The 21,315-nt window shown below is 40.9% G+C and overlaps 1 protein-coding gene and 1 long non-coding RNA gene across 4 annotated transcripts in view; one reads left to right on the top strand and one right to left on the bottom strand.

The window, feature by feature from the left end:
• daam2 (dishevelled associated activator of morphogenesis 2) overlaps positions 1-21,315 on the top strand; it is a 102,908-nt gene that overhangs the window by 62,460 nt on the left and 19,133 nt on the right. For all 3 annotated transcript variants that reach the window (XM_034857404.1, XM_034857405.1, XM_034857403.1), the window contains exons 6-15: positions 7,976-8,309; positions 10,706-10,816; positions 11,279-11,382; positions 11,562-11,628; positions 11,764-11,881; positions 13,019-13,157; positions 15,814-15,872; positions 16,069-16,253; positions 18,432-18,722; positions 19,974-20,081. In XM_034857404.1, the coding sequence (XP_034713295.1) occupies positions 7,976-8,309; positions 10,706-10,816; positions 11,279-11,382; positions 11,562-11,628; positions 11,764-11,881; positions 13,019-13,157; positions 15,814-15,872; positions 16,069-16,253; positions 18,432-18,722; positions 19,974-20,081 (1,516 nt within the window). The remainder of the gene's footprint in view (positions 1-7,975; positions 8,310-10,705; positions 10,817-11,278; positions 11,383-11,561; positions 11,629-11,763; positions 11,882-13,018; positions 13,158-15,813; positions 15,873-16,068; positions 16,254-18,431; positions 18,723-19,973; positions 20,082-21,315) is intronic.
• The window catches only part of LOC117935337, a 38,310-nt gene that overhangs the window by 9,173 nt on the left and 7,822 nt on the right, over positions 1-21,315 (bottom strand). Inside the window, exons 3-4 of the long non-coding RNA XR_004654729.1 lie at positions 10,382-10,450; positions 8,300-8,302 (exon numbers count right to left, since the gene is read on the bottom strand). This is a non-coding gene — a long non-coding RNA (uncharacterized LOC117935337). The remainder of the gene's footprint in view (positions 1-8,299; positions 8,303-10,381; positions 10,451-21,315) is intronic.

Below are 21,315 nucleotides of genomic sequence, written 5' to 3'. Positions count from 1 at the left end.
TAAATTAAGGATTTAACATTTACTTAGAAATATTACCCTGTCACTAAAACTTATTTTAAAAAATACCCTTTTTTTCCAGGGACTCCCTTAAGTTCTATTTAGATGAGGGTGAAAACTAATTTAATGACATTCATCACCTACTGGAAACCTGATGCTTCTCTCAACCATTCCACATGAAGACTTTGAATGTGGAGCTGAAATATGCTAACTGACCTATGACCTTTTGTGGTCAGGGAAAAAAAAAGTTCTAATTAGTTGAATCATGTCTTTTCATTTATGTCATTACCTGCCATTGTTTGCAGTAAAGCATGTATAGGCGCAAACAATAGACAATATTCCTGTACAATGTTCCTTTATTGGTAACTCCAGAGAAGCATTAGAGAAGCAACATTTCTCACTCTGACTTTAAGAGTTATGAATACTTTCTTATTCAGTAGCAAGTTGTTGCATTATTTATTTTGGACAGTTCAAACTGGAAAGATGTAAGATAATCATAACTAGTTTGATGACTTTTGACAACTTATGAAAAGGCAGAATAACTAACCTAGCACAGTTTCTGATTGATTTTTTTGCGCTGTTTTTAATAGTTAATAGTGCAGGTGTTTTGCTTCTCGGTGTTTCTGTCTTACTCATCAGCTATTTGTATTATATTCAGCTTGACCTCATAAACGTAATGGCTATAAAGACTTAATTAAGAGGATTTGCTGATGCACCTGCACCCATGCTGGTCTCGGAGTGAGTTATTGCTTATTTGCACAAAGATGTTAATAAGTACTGTAGCAGTGATGGGGGTACCAGGTGTGTCCCACAGAATATGGGTGTTCAGGGACAACCTGGGCAGTTTTAATGTCCCGTCAAGGCTTTCAAGGCTTTTCTGACGAATGTGGGGCTAAGGCAACAAAAAAATAAGTCTATCCGTAGTCAGTTTTTATTCATGCCCGTCTTTGGATGACTGCCTGAAATGGCCTCCCTTCCTCCCTTCCGCGTTTCAGAGAGGCAGCTGGTTCTGGTTGTGAAGAGGTGCCCTTGTGCCCTCAGCCCGCTCTGCAGGGCCACAGGACACAAACACATGGTGGGCATGCAGGGTGCCAGGCAGAGCGCACAAAAGCAGCGCATTGTCAGCAAGCCACCCACTGTTGGCACATTCACTCACAGGCTGATTATAATTCCTTGAAATGAAAAGGTCATATGTTCGGCGGTGTGTTAATGTATATGGAAGATGATATTAACACCAGACACCTGGCTTTGCAAGACCCTCTTTCAAAGGAGTAAAACGTGCTCTGGTTTAATTGCGTAGCTTTAAACCAACCAGAATCGCCATGGGCGGCGCTAAGCAACGCACAGAGCTGCTGCAAAATAACCGTGCGAGAGAAAACTCAGGTTGGACAGATAGTCTAGCTAGCTGTCTCAATTTAACCTGCTCTGGGGACCTGTCAAAAATAGTCCTTATCAAGTCAAATTAAAAATTCCAACGCAAAGAAAGCGGAAGGAAACAGAAAATACATGCAACCGAGATCAGTTATCCGACAATTCACATCAAACCGATACATTTTCCAATTAAGGAATTCAGTGATTCTGCTACGTTCACGTCAAATGGACTTTTGACAGGATTGTTTTAAGTGCCACAGCAATCCTTGGCTTCATGTTGCCTTATGTAAACAAAGATCCTAATGTGTCTACATAATTAGGTCCAGAAGCCCAAAAATGGAGAAGAGACAGCACTTGTAATGCATAGGTAGTTTGTATTGGTGATATACCGCAAGTTGAGATATCAGAATCTGCATTGGGAGGAAAAAACTGACGCTTATATATTTTAAAGCGGCAATAATCAATATTTTCATAATAGCAATGTATTTAATGACGACGTGAAAACAGTGTGAAAGGGTGGCTCTTAGTGATGAATCTGCAGAGAATTATCAAAAATCTGAACTCAGCACCAAACTGCAGACAGGCCCAGTTAGCTGGTCATCATAGTGAAGCATTTAGCAGCTTAAGAGCCTGATATGATATAAAGGATTTGAATGACGTGTCTGTTAAATCCCTGCTGTATTATTCCCCAGTGTGATTGTCCTCTCCAGATGAATGGAATACTGCACAAGTTCACGATTCCACGAAGAGTTGTAAAACCCAACAGCTGATTCCAAGCATATTAGTCTTTCTTTGCTAGATCTTCCTCCAGAGCACTGCAGACGAGGGTCTGGCTAGTCCACAAAGCATTCCTGGGTGGGAGAAGAATGTGCTGTGGTTTATTGGCATCTCCTTTAACCCATCACAGTCATCAGGGGTGGTGCTAAGCACCCGACAAAGCCCCGGTGGCGCTGCAAAATAGTCCCGGAAGGAACTTGTTTCAGTATAACGTGTACATTTAAGAGTTGTTTTAGCCGTGCAACAGAAAACTCGGATAGGACTGATAGTCTAGCTAGCTGTCTGGATTTACCCTGCAGAGATCTGAGGAGCAGTTGACCATAGTCCTCCAAAATCCACCAGAGATTCAAATTCCAAGACAAAGAAAGCAGCAAGGTAACATCCGGACAAAAAGAGCGTACGGCACCGGAGCAATCCCGGACGTGGAACATCATGGATTTAGACTTCAAGCATATCAATCCTTTTGGCTTTAATACGGCAAAGCGTTGTGGCTAATGTAGGAAATTGTAAAACGAGATAGAAAGGATGGCAGCATGGTTTGTACAACTAAAATAAAATCGCAACACTTACAGAACAGCTGGACAACATTGAGAGGAGACAGAAGGCAGGTATATTCTTGCTGTGAGCAAGGCTGCACCTCATTGGCCGCTTATTAGAAAATAATTTAAAGTTATTTGTTAAACCTGTTTACGGTAATGATCCAGATTTCTTATTTCAAATGTACATTTGATTCATTATAAACAGCCATAAAACTGAGACATTTGGAAATTGGCTGAATTTCTCTGTCATGTTAATTTACAGCTTATCTCATTTTCTCTGCGAGCAGTTATTGCCTTGTTTACCAGCTGTCAAATGGAGCTCGAACCATCGGGCATTAGTTGTGTGTTTTCTTGCTTATAAAACTGAATCTCAGCTCAAGTTGGCATGTGCGGCCCTCTATACAAACACAAAGCTGCTACAGCCGTGCAGTCTGGTGGACATTCCATTTTAGCTTCCAGATATTTAAATATTTACACTCTTTTGTGGTATTTTAACTACACATTGAAGAGTACCTACATTGCATACAGTGAGCACTGGTGACCTATTATGTCATCTGCACTGATGTTTATGTCAGTGATGGGAAGCATACTCTGTGTGCATTCTTGTGTCTTAAGACGCGACGCTCCTCAATCATTGTCATTTCCGTGATGAAATCGCTGCGGGAGGACAGGAAATGAAGCTTTCCTGGAGGTCGCAGAGGCCGCGCTGGCCCACAATGCACTGCAGTCCCAGGCACATGTCAGTAGAGCATCGCAATGCTTCCCAAGACGGCTCTCAGGACAATGTTTCTGCAAATCTCTTCCAGCAAGAATATTGACTTGAGTCAACTGCAGCCGTTCCCCCTTGCTCCTGTGTCAATAACCCTTTGGACGATGTGCTACCACCACATGCAAATATTATCCCTCAAAACATTGTGCCGCCGGATCTCTCAAAGGTTCTGCTTAACAGAGGGGGAACTTTATATCTGTTTTCACATATTACCAAATACGTTAGTGGGGTAGCGGAGTATCACACCTTTTAGAGTGTTGGATGGAGCAATGTTTTGTCTTCTCTGAGAGAGCAGATTTCTCACCCCTTGGTACTTAGCATTTCAGAGGGAAAAGGAGTGAAATAAGGTGGGTAGATACAGGCAGGCTTAAAGAGACTGAGCCTGCCGGTGAGGTAGGTTATTAAGGTAGATACGATACTTGAAATAAACCGTGTTTATGAGCAAATAAAACTACCACACTTTTGTTTTTGCCCCCATTTATCATGAGCATCATGAGGTTTGTCTAAACTCAAAGATCTAAGACTTTCTATGTACACAAAAAGACTATTTCTCTCAAATATTGTTCACACTGTAAAATGTGCAGTTTTACTGTATAAGGGGTGTCCGGTCAATATCCACCAGATACTGACTGGTCTGCCGACCCCCCCCCCCCAATACAATAAAAGTGCACATTTCAAAGTGGCCTTTCAGAGTTTTATTGTGGCCAGCGGAAGGGGGGGGTGTGACAGACTTCTCCCTGTAGATTTAACAATAAAGCAAAGGTCCATAAGAGCCAATTCCTCCAGGCCATGATATACTATACACAGATGGGCACCTTGGCGCATGGTTTTATTGAGATCTCTCTGTGTGTGTGTGTGTGTGTGTGTGTGTGTGTGTGTGTGTGTGTGTGTGTGTGTGTGTGTGTGTGTGTGTGTGTGTGTGTGTGTGTGTGTGTGTGTGTGTGTGTATATGCATATGTATGTATATGCATATTTATATATATATATATATATATATATATATATATTTGTTCAGCTCTTTTTTTTTTTAACCAGTTAAATGCTGGGCCTAAATTAAAGTAAAAGTTTTTTGACTGAGAGCCGTGGGGATATCATACAACATGTTTCCCAAGCGCTGCAGACACCTCGTTCAGATAGTTTAAAGCAGCACCAAATGTGCATGTGTGTGTACCTGTGCCTGGGGGTGGATGAGTGGGTGCTTTTCAATAAGATGTTAAGTGTCTGCAAATGTGGTGACTAAATAAAGGGCGGAAGAGAGGAAGGGAGGCACATGAGTGTGTGTGTGTGTGTGTATTTGTGAAAGAATAGCTTTTTGATAAGTTTGTATGGTTAAGCTTTGAGGCAAGAAATAACTGACAATCTTGTCTCGTCTGCCACGCAAGGGTCGTCCACAGTTCGAGAAGGCAGAATGTTTTGCCTGTGCTGCTAAAACCTCCAGAAGTCTAGTTGCTTGAAATGCATTTCTGAATTCAATTTGATCATCTAGATTGGTTTTCGTCACAGTCCTGCTCATTTATAATATGTGCTTCTGATTTGAGTGGTTTTGCACTTATGAGAATCAGTGGAAATTACAAGACCCGCTTTTTAAAGACAACTAACAAACAACCCTAGCAATCATTTAATAATGTTCTTTTTTATATCTAAGGGTTCTCTTTAAATTTAAGTCGCCAGCTTACCTTAAATTACCTTCCTCCATCCCTGGCCTTGACTCAACACACACACTCACTTTTGTTTAGTCTCATCCCATTCCAAGTTATATTCCTTGCTTCTTTCTTTTGTCTGTCTAAAGAACAGTGTAAGTGTGAGTGGTTGGCTCACTGTCTGTATTGTTCCGCTCTGTCTGATCTCTCACTGTCTTGAACACAACCTCAGCGGTTTTTCAAGTATGCAGCAGCCGTTCCAGAAAACAGAACAAAAAGAAAAAAGGCCTGTAAACCACTCGGCTGAGCGTGAATGTCACTGGCTCCAAAGTCAGAGGAGATGGGAGCCATTGATTCAAGTTCTTACTGGAGAGAATATGAAAGATATGGGAGGAGGGGAGAGAATAATTGGATGTGAGCTTACTCAAAGTACAGTGGATTTGTCACACTTGAATGTCCTTTGTGGAGACATGAATATGTGTTTGTGTAAATTGTTGGGCATGTATTGAATGCATCCTATCCTCCTACTTCCCAGATACAAGCATCTCTGTAGGATTCTGTGCATACTGTAGGATGTGTGCATGTGTGTGTGCGCACATATTTCTGGCAAGCTGCAAAAGCAAAGCAGCAGAGCAAAGCAGGCATCCAGCAAAGGCTTGAATCCCATCCACTCTTTTGAAACCACACTCCAACAACAACATCTCTCACCCTTGGCTTTCCATACATTAATCACATTAATCACAAGGATGTTCAGCTTGATTTCTCTTCCAGTATGAAAGCTCTCTCCCTCCTGAGGTGGCACCGCAATTCACAGACAATCGTATGGCTAATGCTGCATTCTCTGCTGGCCACAGACTTGTCACTGACATGAGATGTTTAACTTAACCAGATGGATTAGTTCTGCCTTGCTCTAGTCCCAGTGTCTGTGTTGCATCTAAATCAAGGACCATCTGATGTTTTGGATTTATTGTTCGCCACCATGGTTTTGAGTCAAGGTCGTGACTGAAACATGCTAAAAACAAAAAGCACATTGTCTGCTGAAAGGTTGCGTGTGTGTTCTCTGTGATTTCAATGCATTGTTGGCTGCATGCATGCATGCATGCATGCATGCATGTAGTGTGACCTTCTTGATCTCACCCAGGGGCTGATGGAGATCAGAGGATTATGTCTTTTAGAGATTTACTGGTCATGCCAGGTAAAGTCTGTCTGTATGCTTATGTATGCATCTGCTGGAAATCGGGGACTGATTGAGTGTGTGTATGAGAATAATTCTGTGCCTGCTCAAGCCAAGACAGCAGTGGGACGGGATGGAACCTCTGACATCAAAACAATGTATTTGCCATAATGTTTAGTAATACATCTCAGCTCTCAGACCCTCTCTTCCCCTGTCCTCACGGTCATTTTCACTTTCTGACTCCATCCATCTATCCTCTGTTTGTCCTCGTCTCCTCTCCTTCTGGCTCTTTTGCACGTTACACAAGCTTTTATTTGTTTGAAATCATTTATGAGGACTATAAGGAATCTTAATCAGTGGGAAGGCCATTCACAATACAGCCCACAGTGTGCTCAGTAGATGTGACATCCCTTAAATGTTTACATGTCCTGGCTGTCCTTTAATAGGCCTGCTCTCTACCAGAGAGGTTAATGACTTGCTGCTTTCTGATTCGTTCCACTACTGAGTTGGGTTGTTGGTAGGAGACTGGATGAACTTGGGTTGTGACAGTGTGACCGTTCACTTATAAATACTCTATTCTTGTATGATAGCACTTGAACAGTGAACTTGCACATAAATGTCTGTGTCCTCATGGGAAGTACCTACTCAGCATGTGAAACAGTGGCTCTGGAGGAGTGTTGTCATGTATTTTGATAATATTGGCCCATGATGTCATCAGAGTTATCTTTGCTCAGACACTTCTAGTTGATTAAAAAAAAGCCTGCCATACAAACTGAAGGGGTGATGTTTGAAATATATGGTAATGTCTGAATGCAATGCCAGGGAGGGACGAAAATGTGCTATTGGTTAATGGGAAATGTGGGATGCCATGTTTTTGGATCTTAACCCAGACTAGGGAATAAAAGTCAGAATATTAACTTAGATTTGGCCATTTGTTTTGAATCTGTCTGACTTGTGAGTCCCCATAACTGTGCAGAAATGCAACATCAAATCACTGGAGTACCTCTTTAACCACTTAGTTAATCGACAGAAAATGTATCTAACAAATTTGATGATTGATCAGTTATTTATTCTTGTAAAGTTTGGGTTTTGAACGGTTGGACATAACAAGTGAATTGAAGATGACATTTGCTCTGTTAAAGCCCTTCAGTACCTTTGGCATATAATAATTTTTCTAGCTTTATATAATGTTACCTAAGCCCCCTTATACTTTACTTCACTCTTTGTCTATCTCGATGCCGTTTCATTTCCGGGATTGCTCTGTTGCCGCTGGAAATTCCACAGGATGTCCCTAATTTTCAGCTGGATGTCTGTTACCTTCCGCTTTCCTTGTGTTGCTATTTGAAAGTCCGGTGGATTTATGATGACTATAGTTAACTGCTCCTCAAATCTCTGCAGGGTAAATCCAGACAGCTGTTAGACTATCTGTCCAATCAGAGTTTTCTCTTGCATAACTAAAACATCTTTTGAACGTACGCGTTCCACTAAAACGCGTTTCTTCCCAAGGTTATTTTACTAAGGCACCTTTGAACTGTAAGAAAGACGATTGTGATTGGTTTAAAGAAGTGCCCATAAACCAGAGCACGTTTTTTCTCCCATGCTGTGTGGACTAGCCAGACCCTGCTCCGCAGCGCTATGTAGGAAGGTCTGGCAATGCGAGACTACTTCGCTCTTGACATGTACTCATCTCTCTGCCCACCTCCTCTAGGTTCGTCACACGCTTCATCGAGCTCGACGGCCTCACCTGCCTCCTCAACTTCCTGCGCAGCATGGACTACGAGACATCGGAGAGCCGCGTCCACACCTCTGTAATCGGCTGCATCAAGGCCCTGATGAACAACTCCCAGGGCCGTGCACACGTCCTGGCTCACCCACAGAGCATCAACACCATCTCACAGAGCCTGAGGACGGAGAACATCAAGACCAAAGTGGCGGTGCTGGAGATTCTCGGTGCAGTCTGCCTGGTGCCCGACGGACACAAGAAGGTGCTGCAGGCCATGGCACACTTCCAGAAATACGCTGCGGAGAGGACACGCTTTCAGGTAAGGGGAAACCAAAGTGATCTGTATCAAAAGAAGCAAACAGCTGTAACGTTGCTTGAATACTTCAAGCATTGTTGTAGCTGTAATTTAAGAAGTGAGGGGGACATCTTGTTCAGGATGGTGATTTCTTCTCTCATTCTCTCATTTGTCTCTCCAATTCACATATTCCAACTAGCATACATTTCAATTATAATGTATGGAAACACTGACATTTCCATAAACCGTTACATACTGTTTTATTGCAACATCTTGCCCAACGGCAGACCTGCTTATATTTAACTAGCATAGTCCGGGGAGCAATTTGACATGATAGCGTGATAGCCCCGATTTGGTGGCATCTGGCAAATTCTAACCACAATTCCATCATATGTACTCATCTTAATTATTCATCTTATCTATATTATTAATATATTTAAATGCTTATTCCTCCCTATATTTTTGTATATACTTTTATAATGTATCATTTTATTATTGCCTATATCTCATCAATCAACTGACGTAACCTGAGTAACGTGCATGTTGACTACTTATGGTGCGTTCAAATCAACTCAGACGTGGTGTAAGTGTGGGGGACAGAGGGCACCGTCATGTAACGTGCGGGGGGCATGTCCCCCTCACACCCCATGTCCATAACTCCCAAGTGTCAGGGTACGAACATACTTAGTGACAGACAGACATTATGGGAAAGGGTAGACAAAATATTTCATAGTTATACTGAAATATATCGAGCTGTGGTCATTTTGATAAGTTGGAGACTTCAGCACCCCAGACTGTTAAGTCAACACTCAGCCCATTTCACAGGCAGGTGAGGACATCCAGAGTTATGGAGTTCAGTGTATGCGTAGTGCTTTAGTAACTTGCAGGACTGAGTCAACAAGCCACGTTCACGCGACCCTGGGGGTGTGAGCTAAATCCTGTCTCCTCAGGCTAAGCTAACACCAACGGAGCTGAGTGACTCCAAACTTATGAGGCCTTTCTAATGTTGAGTTATAGTGATTATGCTGCAAAAGTATTTTGGGGTCAGTGGTGGAATGTAACTAAGCACATTAACTCAAGTAATTGCTACAAATTTGAGGTACTTTGCTTAAATCGTTTTTCTTTTCATGCCACAGTTTCTACTTCTACTTTGCTACATTTCAGAGAGAACTATACTTTTTACTCCACTACATTAATCTGACATCTTTAGTTATTAATAACTTTACAAATAAGATTTTGGGACTCAAAACACAGGTAGTTTATAAAATAAAATGTTTGATTATAATAATAACCTACCCAACAATATATATTTTATATCTTTCTATCTATCTATCTGTCTGTCTGTCTGTCTAGACCTACAAGTATAGCTGAAATGATTAGACGATTAAACACAACCATTTTAATTGTTTCCTGTTTCTAAAATGTGAGGAATTTTCAGCATTGAGTACTTTTACTTTGATGTTACTTACATACTTTTACTTGAACATTTTTAATTCAGGACTTTTAAGAGTATTTTTTACAACGTGGTATTAGTAGTTTTACTGAGGTAAAGGATCTGAATACTAGTTGCACTGGTTGGGAGTCAGTGTCAGAGTGGGAAAAATGGAAGTGGGAATTGAGACCAGTGACCCTGTGTTAACTGCTTGTCTTCATTGTTACTGTTGGAACAACTCCTAAACATGTCAGGTCGAGATTCTTTTATGTCTGGCCCAGCTAACCCTATGTTAAGATTTATTTATTTGATTAGGACACTGATATCAAAGGACAATTCCAGCGTTAAATGAACCTAGGGCTTAGTAACACGTGTACTGAGTCGATCGTTCCCTGGGATTTGTTTTCATGCTAATGTGATGTGACCAGTTTTAGCGCAATCCGCTAATTAGCTTGTAACGCTAGTAGTTGGGGAACTAGTAAAGGAAAAAGAAATCGCGAGTTCTATACCATTAACAAGGCTCAAAATAGCACCACGTTTCCACGGTAGCATGTACATGTAAACCGAAGCATTGAAAAAAGTGTACAAACAGTTCATTATAAAGAGTTTATAAAAACTGTATCGTTTACCTATACAGGCAGGCGCCATCTTGGGAAAACATGACCAGTCAAACCATAAACGCCGTGCTTGAGCTATGTTACTGGGTACTGGTTGCACGGTGTTCGTGGTTCGACTTGAATTGTCCTTTTAATTAACATTTCTATAAATGTGCAAGTGTTAGCCAGACGGCTAATTTTCAGCTGTAGTCCTAGTTACCTAGCAGGCATGTCTTCATGGTGGGAGGAAACCGGAGCACCTGGAGTGTTCCACACAGAAAGGCAGAAGTGCTAACCACTGATTCACCCTGCTGCCCTGTCCAGTCCTAAAATATATATAGTAGATCAAATATACTTGCTGACTAACTCTCCCATCTTTCCTGACCATGTAGACGCTGCTAAATGAGCTGGACAAGAGTACAGGCCGCTACAGAGACGAGGTCAACTTAAAGACTGCCATCATGTCCTTCATCAATGCTGTGCTCAACGCTGGAGCTGGGGAGGTCAGCAATAACAGCCTTATCCCTTTTAGGTTACACCCTATCAAACATGGGAAACCTTGATTGAATATGGTTTAACCCAAATCTGTTGCTAGACACAGTTGAAAAGCTTTGGTTGGCTTGAGGTCAAATGTATATGTAACATTTTGGGAAAACATTTTTTTATGAAGCTACAGCAAGCTGCCGTTTAGCTTAGCATAAAGACTAAATATAATGAAGAGGGGAGTAGATGGCCTAGCTGTGCTAGCGCAGTTCAATCTTCCGCCTACTATTAAAAAACACAGATGTATGTATTTTGGGAATATCTTTGTCAATCAAAAACTTCCCCCAGTAATTTCACAAGTACTAAAATAAAACCCAGGCACATGCTAGATATTTATGTATTATCTGATGTCCCATTATTACCATGTGCGGAGTCGTAGCAATTTTGTCGTCTTGTCTTAATGTTTTTTCTTTTATTTGTAGGACAACCTTGAGTTCCGCCTCCACCTAAGGTACGAGTTCCTGATGTTGGGCATCCAGCCGGTCATCGACAAGCTCAGAGAACATGAGAATGCCACTCTGGACAGGTGCGAGTGAGACCCACCCAATAAATAAGCATCCTCTTCAGTATTAATTCTGCAGTGAAGAGCAGCAAAGAAAAAAACTTTGACCCCTGTGTTTTGTTGAGAGTGTTTGTATTTCCTTATTGATTGGTGGGGAAAGAAGCGCAGTCAATACACTGAGAGTGTTGTTCCTCCCTGTCCAGGCATTTGGACTTCTTTGAGATGGTGCGGAATGAGGATGACTCTGAGTTGGCCAAAAGATTCGATATGGTGAGTAACTTAGAATGGCTCTATTTTGATTTTTTTAGTGCTTTTGTTGTATGGCTCAAATGAAGGCAAATGCAAGTCGGAGCAATTGTCAGACTTGATAGTAATTTTGGAATGTCTCTTTGATTTTTTTTATAGACCCACGTAGATACTAAGAGTGCAGGTGCCATGTTTGAGCTGGTCAAGAAGAAGCTGAGCCACACAGACGCCTACCCCAACCTCCTCTCCATCCTCCAGCACTGCCTGCAGATGCCCTGTGAGTAGCTACATACCAATGAGTTAATAAGGTTGTAAATGTGATTCTGCGACAAGTTATTTAATTTACAGACAATACCATCAACGCTGTATTAAAATGAATAAATCAATGCTACATCCAGGCTTTTTGTTTTGATGTATGTGTCTAGAAAAAAAACATAATCATTTACATACATCCTATCTGGAGTGTACTTAAAGGTGCCCTGAGCTCCCCTGAGCACGTTTTTCATTACTTTGTTGTAATGTCTGAAGTTCTACCATGGACTTTTTTGTGGAAAAAATGCCTTGGTTACCTTGTTTCAAGCCATTCTAGTGTGGTATAGAAAGCCTGCAGGATGACTCGAACTCGATTTGTGCCAGTTCTCATTAATATTCAACGAGCTCAGCTGCTTGACTCTGATTGGCTAACAGCTAGCTAACAAGAGCCTGGCTATCAGCATCCTTTACCCAGTGCAAATAGGCGAGCTGATGAATAGTAATGAGCTCAGGCAACATGATGTCAGACTGACCAGCTTTTGTAATTGGCCTTTTCAGTGTTTCTTTTAAGTGGCTGGAGCTGACACAGGAGGTAGCAGTTCATTTTCACATTCACAACATAACACAAACACACATGGACCAAACATTTTTTTTTAAATGCACGAAAACACGTTTTTGTGTGGCAGGGCAGCTTTAACAATATGGGTGAAAAAAAATGGAAAATGCATCCAAGCATCAGGATTGTTTTGCAATTTTTTAAAATAAGTTAAGTAATACATTTCTTTTCCTTAGAGTCTGGCATTTTAATTCATTCTTTTTACCAATGATTTACCTAAATATTTTCTGTTTATCCGGTACCGCTGACAGCGACTGTCATCATCATATCCACTTCCAACAAAACAAATCAAAAGCAGAAATGTAGATAAAACATCTAAAATCGCTATACTCAGTATTGTCTAATTACAATACTTCTACAGTCCCAAAGCATGAAAATTGCAATACAAATCGAACTGGCACCAATGCATTGTGAATGAATTGAAATTAGGACAAACACAAATGGTCCCAGGCCTAATTAACAACACCATATGCCAACAGTTCATATTGGTACCAATATACTGGGATTACAGTATCTTACTATCTCTGTCTGTGACTCGTTGCTCAGATAAACGGGGTGGTGGTAGCCTGCAGCACTGGCAGCTCTTAGACAGGATCCTCCAGCAGCTAGTCCTTCAGGACGACAAGGGAGAGGACCCCGACAGCGCCCCTCTGGACAACTTCAATGTTAAGAACATCATTCGCATGTAAGTGTAATCTCATCATCCCCAGTCAAAGCAGACACACCTCCGCCACAACCTCTGCCCATTGACAGCTGTATGACAACAGTATATTTCCTATTTGTTAGCACATGTCAGGAATAATGTCTGTAAAAAATGTCTGTTCACTATCATAGGAAATTACTGTACATGGTGGTTCAGGCTAAACATTGTACTGTATTTCATAACATTATAAGAGTTAATGTAAGTGCACTGTATTACCGATAGGTGTAAAAAAACACATACATACACACATAAGCTTCTCCTTAATCCGTGAAGCTGGAAACATGCTCCCATTTCTGGAATGTCCTTGTAGTTTATGCATCCAATCAGCATCACTTTTAACTCAGATCAAAGACAAGTCCGATATCCACATGATGCACTTTTATGTTGAATGTTTGAGGCATTGCTAAAAGGCTTAGAAGCACTGGAGTTATGCATCAGAGTTTTGGTGTAAGGAGGATGCATTTACAGTAAACCAGTACTCACTTGTGTAATAAGACCTGTTTCCAACACTCTTGTCCCATCTATTGTGCCAGTGTTGAGAGTGGAAAATAGGATTGCACAGGATGGTGAGGTGAGGTGAAGTGAAGCTGGCAGCAGGGGGCCGCGGGTAGAATCGGAGGAAGCCACGCTCCAAGCGTGAATTGGCATGAAAGTGGAAGCTGGAGATCAAAAGGAAACTGCTCTAATCGCATTAAGCCGGCAGGCCAGCCAAGTCAGCCGTGTTTAGGTGCGGCCAAGCAGTCCCTTGGCTTCATGTGGAAGACAACGAGGAGGAATAATAATTTTCAAGGGAAAACCAAGCATTATGACTTGGAAGTAGATGTTTTCTGTATGTCATCATGGGCACAGTGTACCCTGTCGCTCAAAGAAATTTGTTTCCAAATGATAGACATCTGCAGTGGTGTTGGTTTCACTGAAATTTGAAACAACTCTCTACTAGGAGCCAAAGAGTGTGTGTGTGTGTGTGTGTGTGAAGATGGCATTCCCGGCTTCGTCCACACAATACATTTGGTGTGTGTTTCTCCCACCAGTTAACTTCAGTTTCTCTCTCAGACGTGTTGTCATTCTTTTCTTTCACCATCTTTCGTCCACTCTCCACTTTACTGTTAGTTCTAAAACAAGCTTCAGATCAGTGATGGATGTGTTTAGTCTCAGTGGTGAAAGCACCATAAAACATGTAGCGTGGTAAACCTTGGCCCCTGCTCACTCCTGCTTTGTTCACTAATTCAGCCACTACTGTTTGTGCCATCAGCTCACGTGAGCATAACTCTTTCCAGTAGCGCAAAGAAAGCAAACTTGGACGCGGCTTCTTAAGCCCGGATTTACATTACTGTCCATTGCAGAACCATCACAGTGGTTAAAACCTAACCCTCCCTTTTACATTATTCCAAATTTGTGTTGTGTTTTCATAAGCTCTCTTATAGTAAATTATGCCTGGAAAAAGATTTGCATAAACTGTGATTCCATCATTGTTCAGGCTGAAGGGCGGAGGGCCCAACGGTTAACAGCTGAAAACGTTCAGTGCGTCTCGTGCCGCAACCGCTCAGAGGGCGGCGTTAACAACAGTTAGCAACTGTTAAAACAACCGGGACACAAAGTCATTCATCAAGTGCGGTCACCTTGACAACGGCTCTGACTACTCACACGTCTGCCTGACCCAAAATTAGCACTCTTGTACAAATCACATTTTTCCACAGCTATGTAAAGGTATTTATTTGACCAGTGAACAATTAAGCGATCTTTTGTTTTAATGACTCGGATCCATGGAGTGTTGGCTTGCGCAGTAATTAAAGCAGTACTGACTTTGCAATCAAGTTCGGGCTGTGTTCACTAATACAAGCACTCAGAAGACCTCCATCTGATTAATGACCAATTTGCTTTTAAATTGCCTTGTGGATTTCCTCGTGTAAATTGATGACAAGCATTTCAAGTTGGAATCATTACCACAATGAAGTTACTTTATCCTTGTTGGCAGTCTCACCTCAGCAGTTCCCTCTCTCATGCATTTTTCCTTTTTACTGTTTCTATTCTACTCTATTACTCTCTATTATACTCTGTGCTTTAAGACACTGAAACATGTCTGTTCTCTCAACTCTAGTCAAGGCTTCAACCGAGGCTCCAGGTTTCACTTTCAAATCTTTCTTCAGCTAAATTAATTTCTCAATACACTCCATCTTCATTGATAAAGTTTCATACCCATTACCATGTCTTGCCTCATGATCAGGAAGACTCACTTCTCATGTCAGCTGATCTCACATTCATATCAGAACATCACGGTAACCCTGTTTAACTTCAAGCCTCAAGCTGAACCAAATGGCAAAATGTAGAACTTGAATATAATTGATTTTAGCCCTGCAGGATTTATTTTTAGCACTAATGTTGTGTTACACAGCTTACAAGAGCAAACTGCATCAACCCAGTCAATGCTGGCAGTAAATCTGGGTGGCTCTCACTAAAAGGAAGTCAAAAATTATTGTCAAGTGATCAATGGCATCCCAATCCAATTATTGAATTTCCTCGAAATGTTCTGCCTTGACTTGGTTGAAGTGCGGTTGACCACTACATGCAAGCATTTTTGTAAGAGGCAGTGTTCAGTTCATCTTGGGTCTGTGCTTATGTTTGTCTGCGTGCTTCACAGGTTGGTCAATGAGAATGAGGTGAAACAGTGGCGAGACCAGGCAGAGAAGTTCAGGAAAGGTAAGACTTGTTTGACACACTGCATTCTGCAGGTTGGATAAGAATATGCATCATGCCATTTTTAGGTCCACAAATCTGTTTTTTTTTATATTTTTGCCTGCAAATCACTATTAGCTTCTCTGTATGTGCCTCTTCCTGTTTGCATTTTATTATTCAAATCTACATCTTTTGATTTTGCCCCATTGCATCTTTTTAGATCATATGGAGCTGCTAGGTAAACTAGAGCGAAAAGAGCGGGAGTGTGATACCAAGACCCAGGAAAAGGAGGACATGATGAAGACTTTGAACAAGATGAAGGACAAACTCCAGCGGGAGGGAGTGGAGCTTCGCTCAGCCAGGGAGCAGGTCCTAGACCTGTCCACACGCATCAACGACATATCTGTGAGCAAGGCTGCTTTTATACTAGGTTACAATATGAATAACACCCTGTGTGAATCGGGGCTGCGCTGTAATTGTATAGCTAAGTGTTTTTAATGGACGCATTTTCCAAGCTTGAGGAAAAACCACTCCAATGAACAATGTTACAAAATGCAGTAGAATTTAGAGATTCTGCCTCTCACTGCATCCATAATTGTGACAATTGTAGGAAGGTAAAACGAGACACTGGCTGCGTTCGCATTAGAGCAGAACGATTAATTGCGTTTGTGATAATATTGCAATATGTTAAAAAAGCTACTTCCTACACGCAAAGTCTGCGATTTGGTCACTTGACTCGCAAGAGCAAATCAGTCCGTACTCGCAGAGAAAGCATCAACTTGGCACGCTAACTCTACGCAGTAGATGGTTACAGGGCGAGGCACAGAGAATTGAAGGCTCTGTTAGCAACGATTAGTTCTAATTAACGGTTAGCTAGCTAGCTCCGTTATAAAGATATGGAGGGGAGACTGTCGTGGAGAGGGGAAGCAACCAGAGTCTGATAAAGGGTGTTCAGGGAGCTTTCACAGCAGCGAGGCCGCGTTGCTTAGACGGTTTTATTTGTACATTTAATCTCACTGCAAGACCACCAGCAGCATGCTACTAGTAACTTGACGATAGCCTCTCAGAGCAAGCTTCTACTAACGTCAGGTTACTAGCAGGTTACTAGCATGTTACTAGCATGCTACTATTAACTTGACGATAGCCTCTCAGAGCAAGCTACTAGTAACGTCAGGTTACTAGCATGTTACTAGCATGCTACTATTAACTTGACGATAGCCTCTCAGAGCAAGCTACTAGTAAGGTCAGGTTACTAGCATGTTACTAACATGCTACTATTAACTTGACGATAGCCTCTCAGAGCAAGCTACTAGTAACGTCAGGTTACTAGCATGTTACTAGCATGCTACTATTAACTTGACGATAGCCTCTCAGAGCAAGCTACTAGTAACGTCAGGTTACTAGCATGTTACTAGCATGCTACTAGTAACTTGACGATAGCCTCTCAGAGCAAGTGCAATGTTGTCATGCACTCAACTTCATGAGGCAAGGCAAGGCAGCTTTATTTCTATAGCACATTTCAGCAACAGGGCAATTCAAAGTGCTTTACACAAAATTAGTTTAAAAAAAACACGTTAATTTAAAATAAGAACATTAAGACACATAAAACACAAGAATAAAAGTTACAGTGCAGCATAAGAATTTAAACATTAAAGAAATGAACAGTCATTTAAAAAAAGGCAACATCAAAAAAAATAAAAGGGGGAAGGGCTGGAGGCAGCTCCTCTGTGTGGTAAAGCCACATATTTGGTTTTATATTTCAGCAATCTGCACTTTAGTTTGTGCGATTTATTTCTGACTTTCATATGAATGTTTGTTTACATTAGGCTTGGTCAGTGCTCATTATACAACTGTGATTGAAGTAGTTAAATAAAAGATGTCATTCATATAAATTCATGCATCACCTAATTTCATCATAACAGGCCTGACCTCCTGGAAAGAACACTTTGTTCAGTCTATCTAATAGTGTGTTGTTCATACTATACAATAATTTATTGCTTGTCTTTGTTGAAGTTAAAGAGCAAAAAAGAAATTTGCATATTAAATCAAAACCGCAAAATTTGTGAAAAAAATCGCAATTGGATAATATTCAAAATTTGTTTAGCCAGAGTTCGAATAATGACATATTGCATACTACATATGCGATCAGTATTTAGTGCGCACTGTGGAATTGATGATTACGTATGCCGTTACCAGCAGACTGCACACATTGAAGTTTACTGAAGCAATACTTCTTCCCTTTTTTTTCTCATTTTGTGAAAGCTAGCTGTGTCCCTGCCCCAGTCTATACTAAGCAAATCGTTAAGGCAAGCGCACAGTTAAAAGTAACATCCTCATATCTAAGGACGCAAACGAGCATATTATTAAAAATGTCAGAGCGTTTCTGTTATTTGCCTCTATTTTAGGCTTGACATTATTATTTAAAAAAAGCTCTCTAACATGCTAAATTAGCTGTTTTTTAGGGGAGTTTTCTTTGTGCGATGGCAAATGCACTTCATTTATGTCACGTTGGACAAATCTATATAATGTGTTAATTAATCACAAAGTATGATTTCTTTTTTTTTTTTGTCTCCCTACCAATAGGGTGTCAGTCCGCCTCCTCCGCCTGGCGGCCCCGTGGCCCCTCCTCCACCACCTCTGATGGCTGGCTTTCCTCCACCACCTCCTCCTCCTCCACCATTCAGCTGCCCGCCTCCTCCACCACCTCCCCCACCACCTGGAGCACCGCCTCCTCCGCCAGGAGCCCCTCCCATTTTCGGAGGCCCGCCTCCTCCTATTCCCTCTTCATTCAACTCAGCGAGCACCATGCGCTCCAAGTCTATCCCTCAACCTTCTCATCCTCTGAAGTCCTTCAACTGGGCCAAACTGGGAGAGGTAAGAGAACAATGAGAAATACGGGTGAGGGGGAAAAACAATTTGAAAATGGTTTGTATTGTGATCTGTTTTTGAGACTGTTTTAAAAATCAAGGCTTTTCCCTAGAATTTTAATGTTTTTTTACCAATGATTCACCTAAATATTTTCTGCTTAAACTGTACCGCTGACGGCGACTATATCATATCCATATTGTGACCAAATGTAGAAATGACATGTTATGTCCTTCCTTACAAATGAAATACACGTCAGTTTGACTGACTGACATGTGTTGTGCTTTCTGCTTAGAAAACAATTAGTTCTTAGAATTTTCAAATGACATTGTCTGTAGAAGTGTATCATTCAACTTTTGTTTTGGTTAGAATAGAAAAGAAAACCACAATACTCAATACTATGGAATCGCAATACTTCATTCAATAATAAAGGAAAACTTGACATTTTCCAATACCAGTACCAGAAAACCCTCCGATACTGCCTAAAATGCTGGTATCGGTTTTTGCACCGATCTTATATCGCATAACCTATTGCAGAAGAAAATCTACTTTAAAGTAGTTTATTTATGTTCTCTTTACGTTATGATTGACTGTCAAACTGGATAATAACAGAAAGCTCAATGGAATTCATTGTTTTATGTTTCACAAAAGGTTTAACCTAAACCAGGCCTTACAAAAAACATAGAATATCACATAATATCACATCCATACAGCGATAGTATTATACAGCTGTAAAACGTACACTGGTATTGGATCAGTACTCCATTAGCGTACTGTATTGGCGGATACGGATCTGGTATTGGGAAGGACAAAAAAGGTAACAGACCATCTCTAATGAAAATCACAATACAAATCGAATCAGCACCCATGTATATCAAACAATTACATTGGGACCAAAGCATTGTCCCAGCTCTACTGAGAACATCTGTTTTGGCAAACTAATGTTGCTTGCAAGTAGTGAAGCTTTAATGTAAGTGAAAAGGAAAATCTCCTTTTGTAACCAACCATATTAATGAAAGCCATGATTCCATGACTTTAAAGTTTTACAGCAGAGCAGTATGGCCCTAGTGATCTTATGCATGGTTATTCTACAGAATAAAGATCTTTTAGGTCTTTTAGCTGATAAAATCTCACAACAAATTCCAAGTGTCTGTTCATCATTGATTTTAAGTATTGAGCAAGTAACGCAGAGCAACATTTTGAAGTAGTACCTTCAATGCTAATCAGTATGTGATTATTATTCCTTTTAACCCTTTTCAGAATGTGATCAATGGCACCATCTGGAATGACATTGATGACCTCAGAGCTTTCAAGATTCTTGACCTCAAAGACATAGAGAAGATGTTTTCAGCCTATCAGAGACAACAGGTTTGGATTTGTTAGCAAGTGGATTACTATTATTAGTATTCTGGAATGCAGTTTTTTGAATTGCAGTTCAGTGAGTGTATAGTTAGTTTTGGCGGCATTAACATATAGACCAATAAATCAATTTTTTTGCCTCTTTTTTTTAATAACCATTGCATTTGAAGTTCAAATACTGCCATGATTGTTTAACGTGTGTGTGTGTCTAAGTTGGATTGTGTGTGTGATGGGCTGTGGGGTGGGATGTTGTGTAAGAGGACTCTTGAGAGTGCCAAGGGTCCAGTCTCCAGGCTAACACAAGCAGCTGTTCACTGCTGAATGCCTTATTGTAGAAATGCCACTGTGCTGAAGCTTTGCCCTAGCATCTGCAGAGCATTTTAGTGTGAGAACTGGGGATCTGACTGGGTCGTCACGGGCTCATGGATCAGGGCAACACAGAGGAAACACTACGGAAGTCATGAGGAGTCATGATGCAGGGGACTTTTTACAGAAGCAAACACTCAACTAAATAAAGCAATTGACAAAAGCATGTGGAACCAGGGGACTGACTAATAGGATAAATGTTGTAAGCATACCATACAGTACATCGCAATGACCTCCCTCTCTGCCTGCTAAAAACTAATTACATACCACTTGTCATGTAGTAATACTGTGTGCATAAATTGATATATTTTACTGCATCAAATGGGTTTAAGTGGAATGTCAACAGGCCCTAATGAGTTCTTATTAATCAAAGTATAAATCAAGGTCTTAAAGGCTCAATGGAAGACTCAATAGAGCCATTACCATTGTTGAATTCCTTTTCACAAGGTATTTTACTGCCGTGCTTAAAAGCCTTCTGACAGCTATAAGCACAACTTCTCTTTCCAGGCTTTTATTAAAGAGTAATGGGTCATTTGAGGCTTTTGCTGACAGTCATTTACTGTGTGTATTTATTTATACAGAGCATGTTTTTACTGGCACCTTCAAACGGTTAAATGGCGATCTCTATGGATATGGCCAAATAAAAAACCCAGCTTTGACAACTCGATTCCATTTGGCAAAAGCCCAATTAAATTCAACTGGACAATATTGCAATGTTTATACATGTGCATAATTGCTTTTTTAAACTTGTCATTGGTCTTTCTTTTAAAATGGACTTTTGTTGACATTCCCCCTCTGTAGGATTAGTTACCACACTCATTTTTCATGTTCTTGTTTTTCTATGTCAAGACAGATGTAGATGCAATCAAAAGAATAC

This window comes from Etheostoma cragini, chromosome 20, assembly GCF_013103735.1.
Source record: "Etheostoma cragini isolate CJK2018 chromosome 20, CSU_Ecrag_1.0, whole genome shotgun sequence".
NCBI classification, from domain to species: domain Eukaryota; kingdom Metazoa; phylum Chordata; class Actinopteri; order Perciformes; family Percidae; genus Etheostoma; species Etheostoma cragini.
This window is presented reverse-complemented; position numbering and strand designations above follow the sequence as displayed.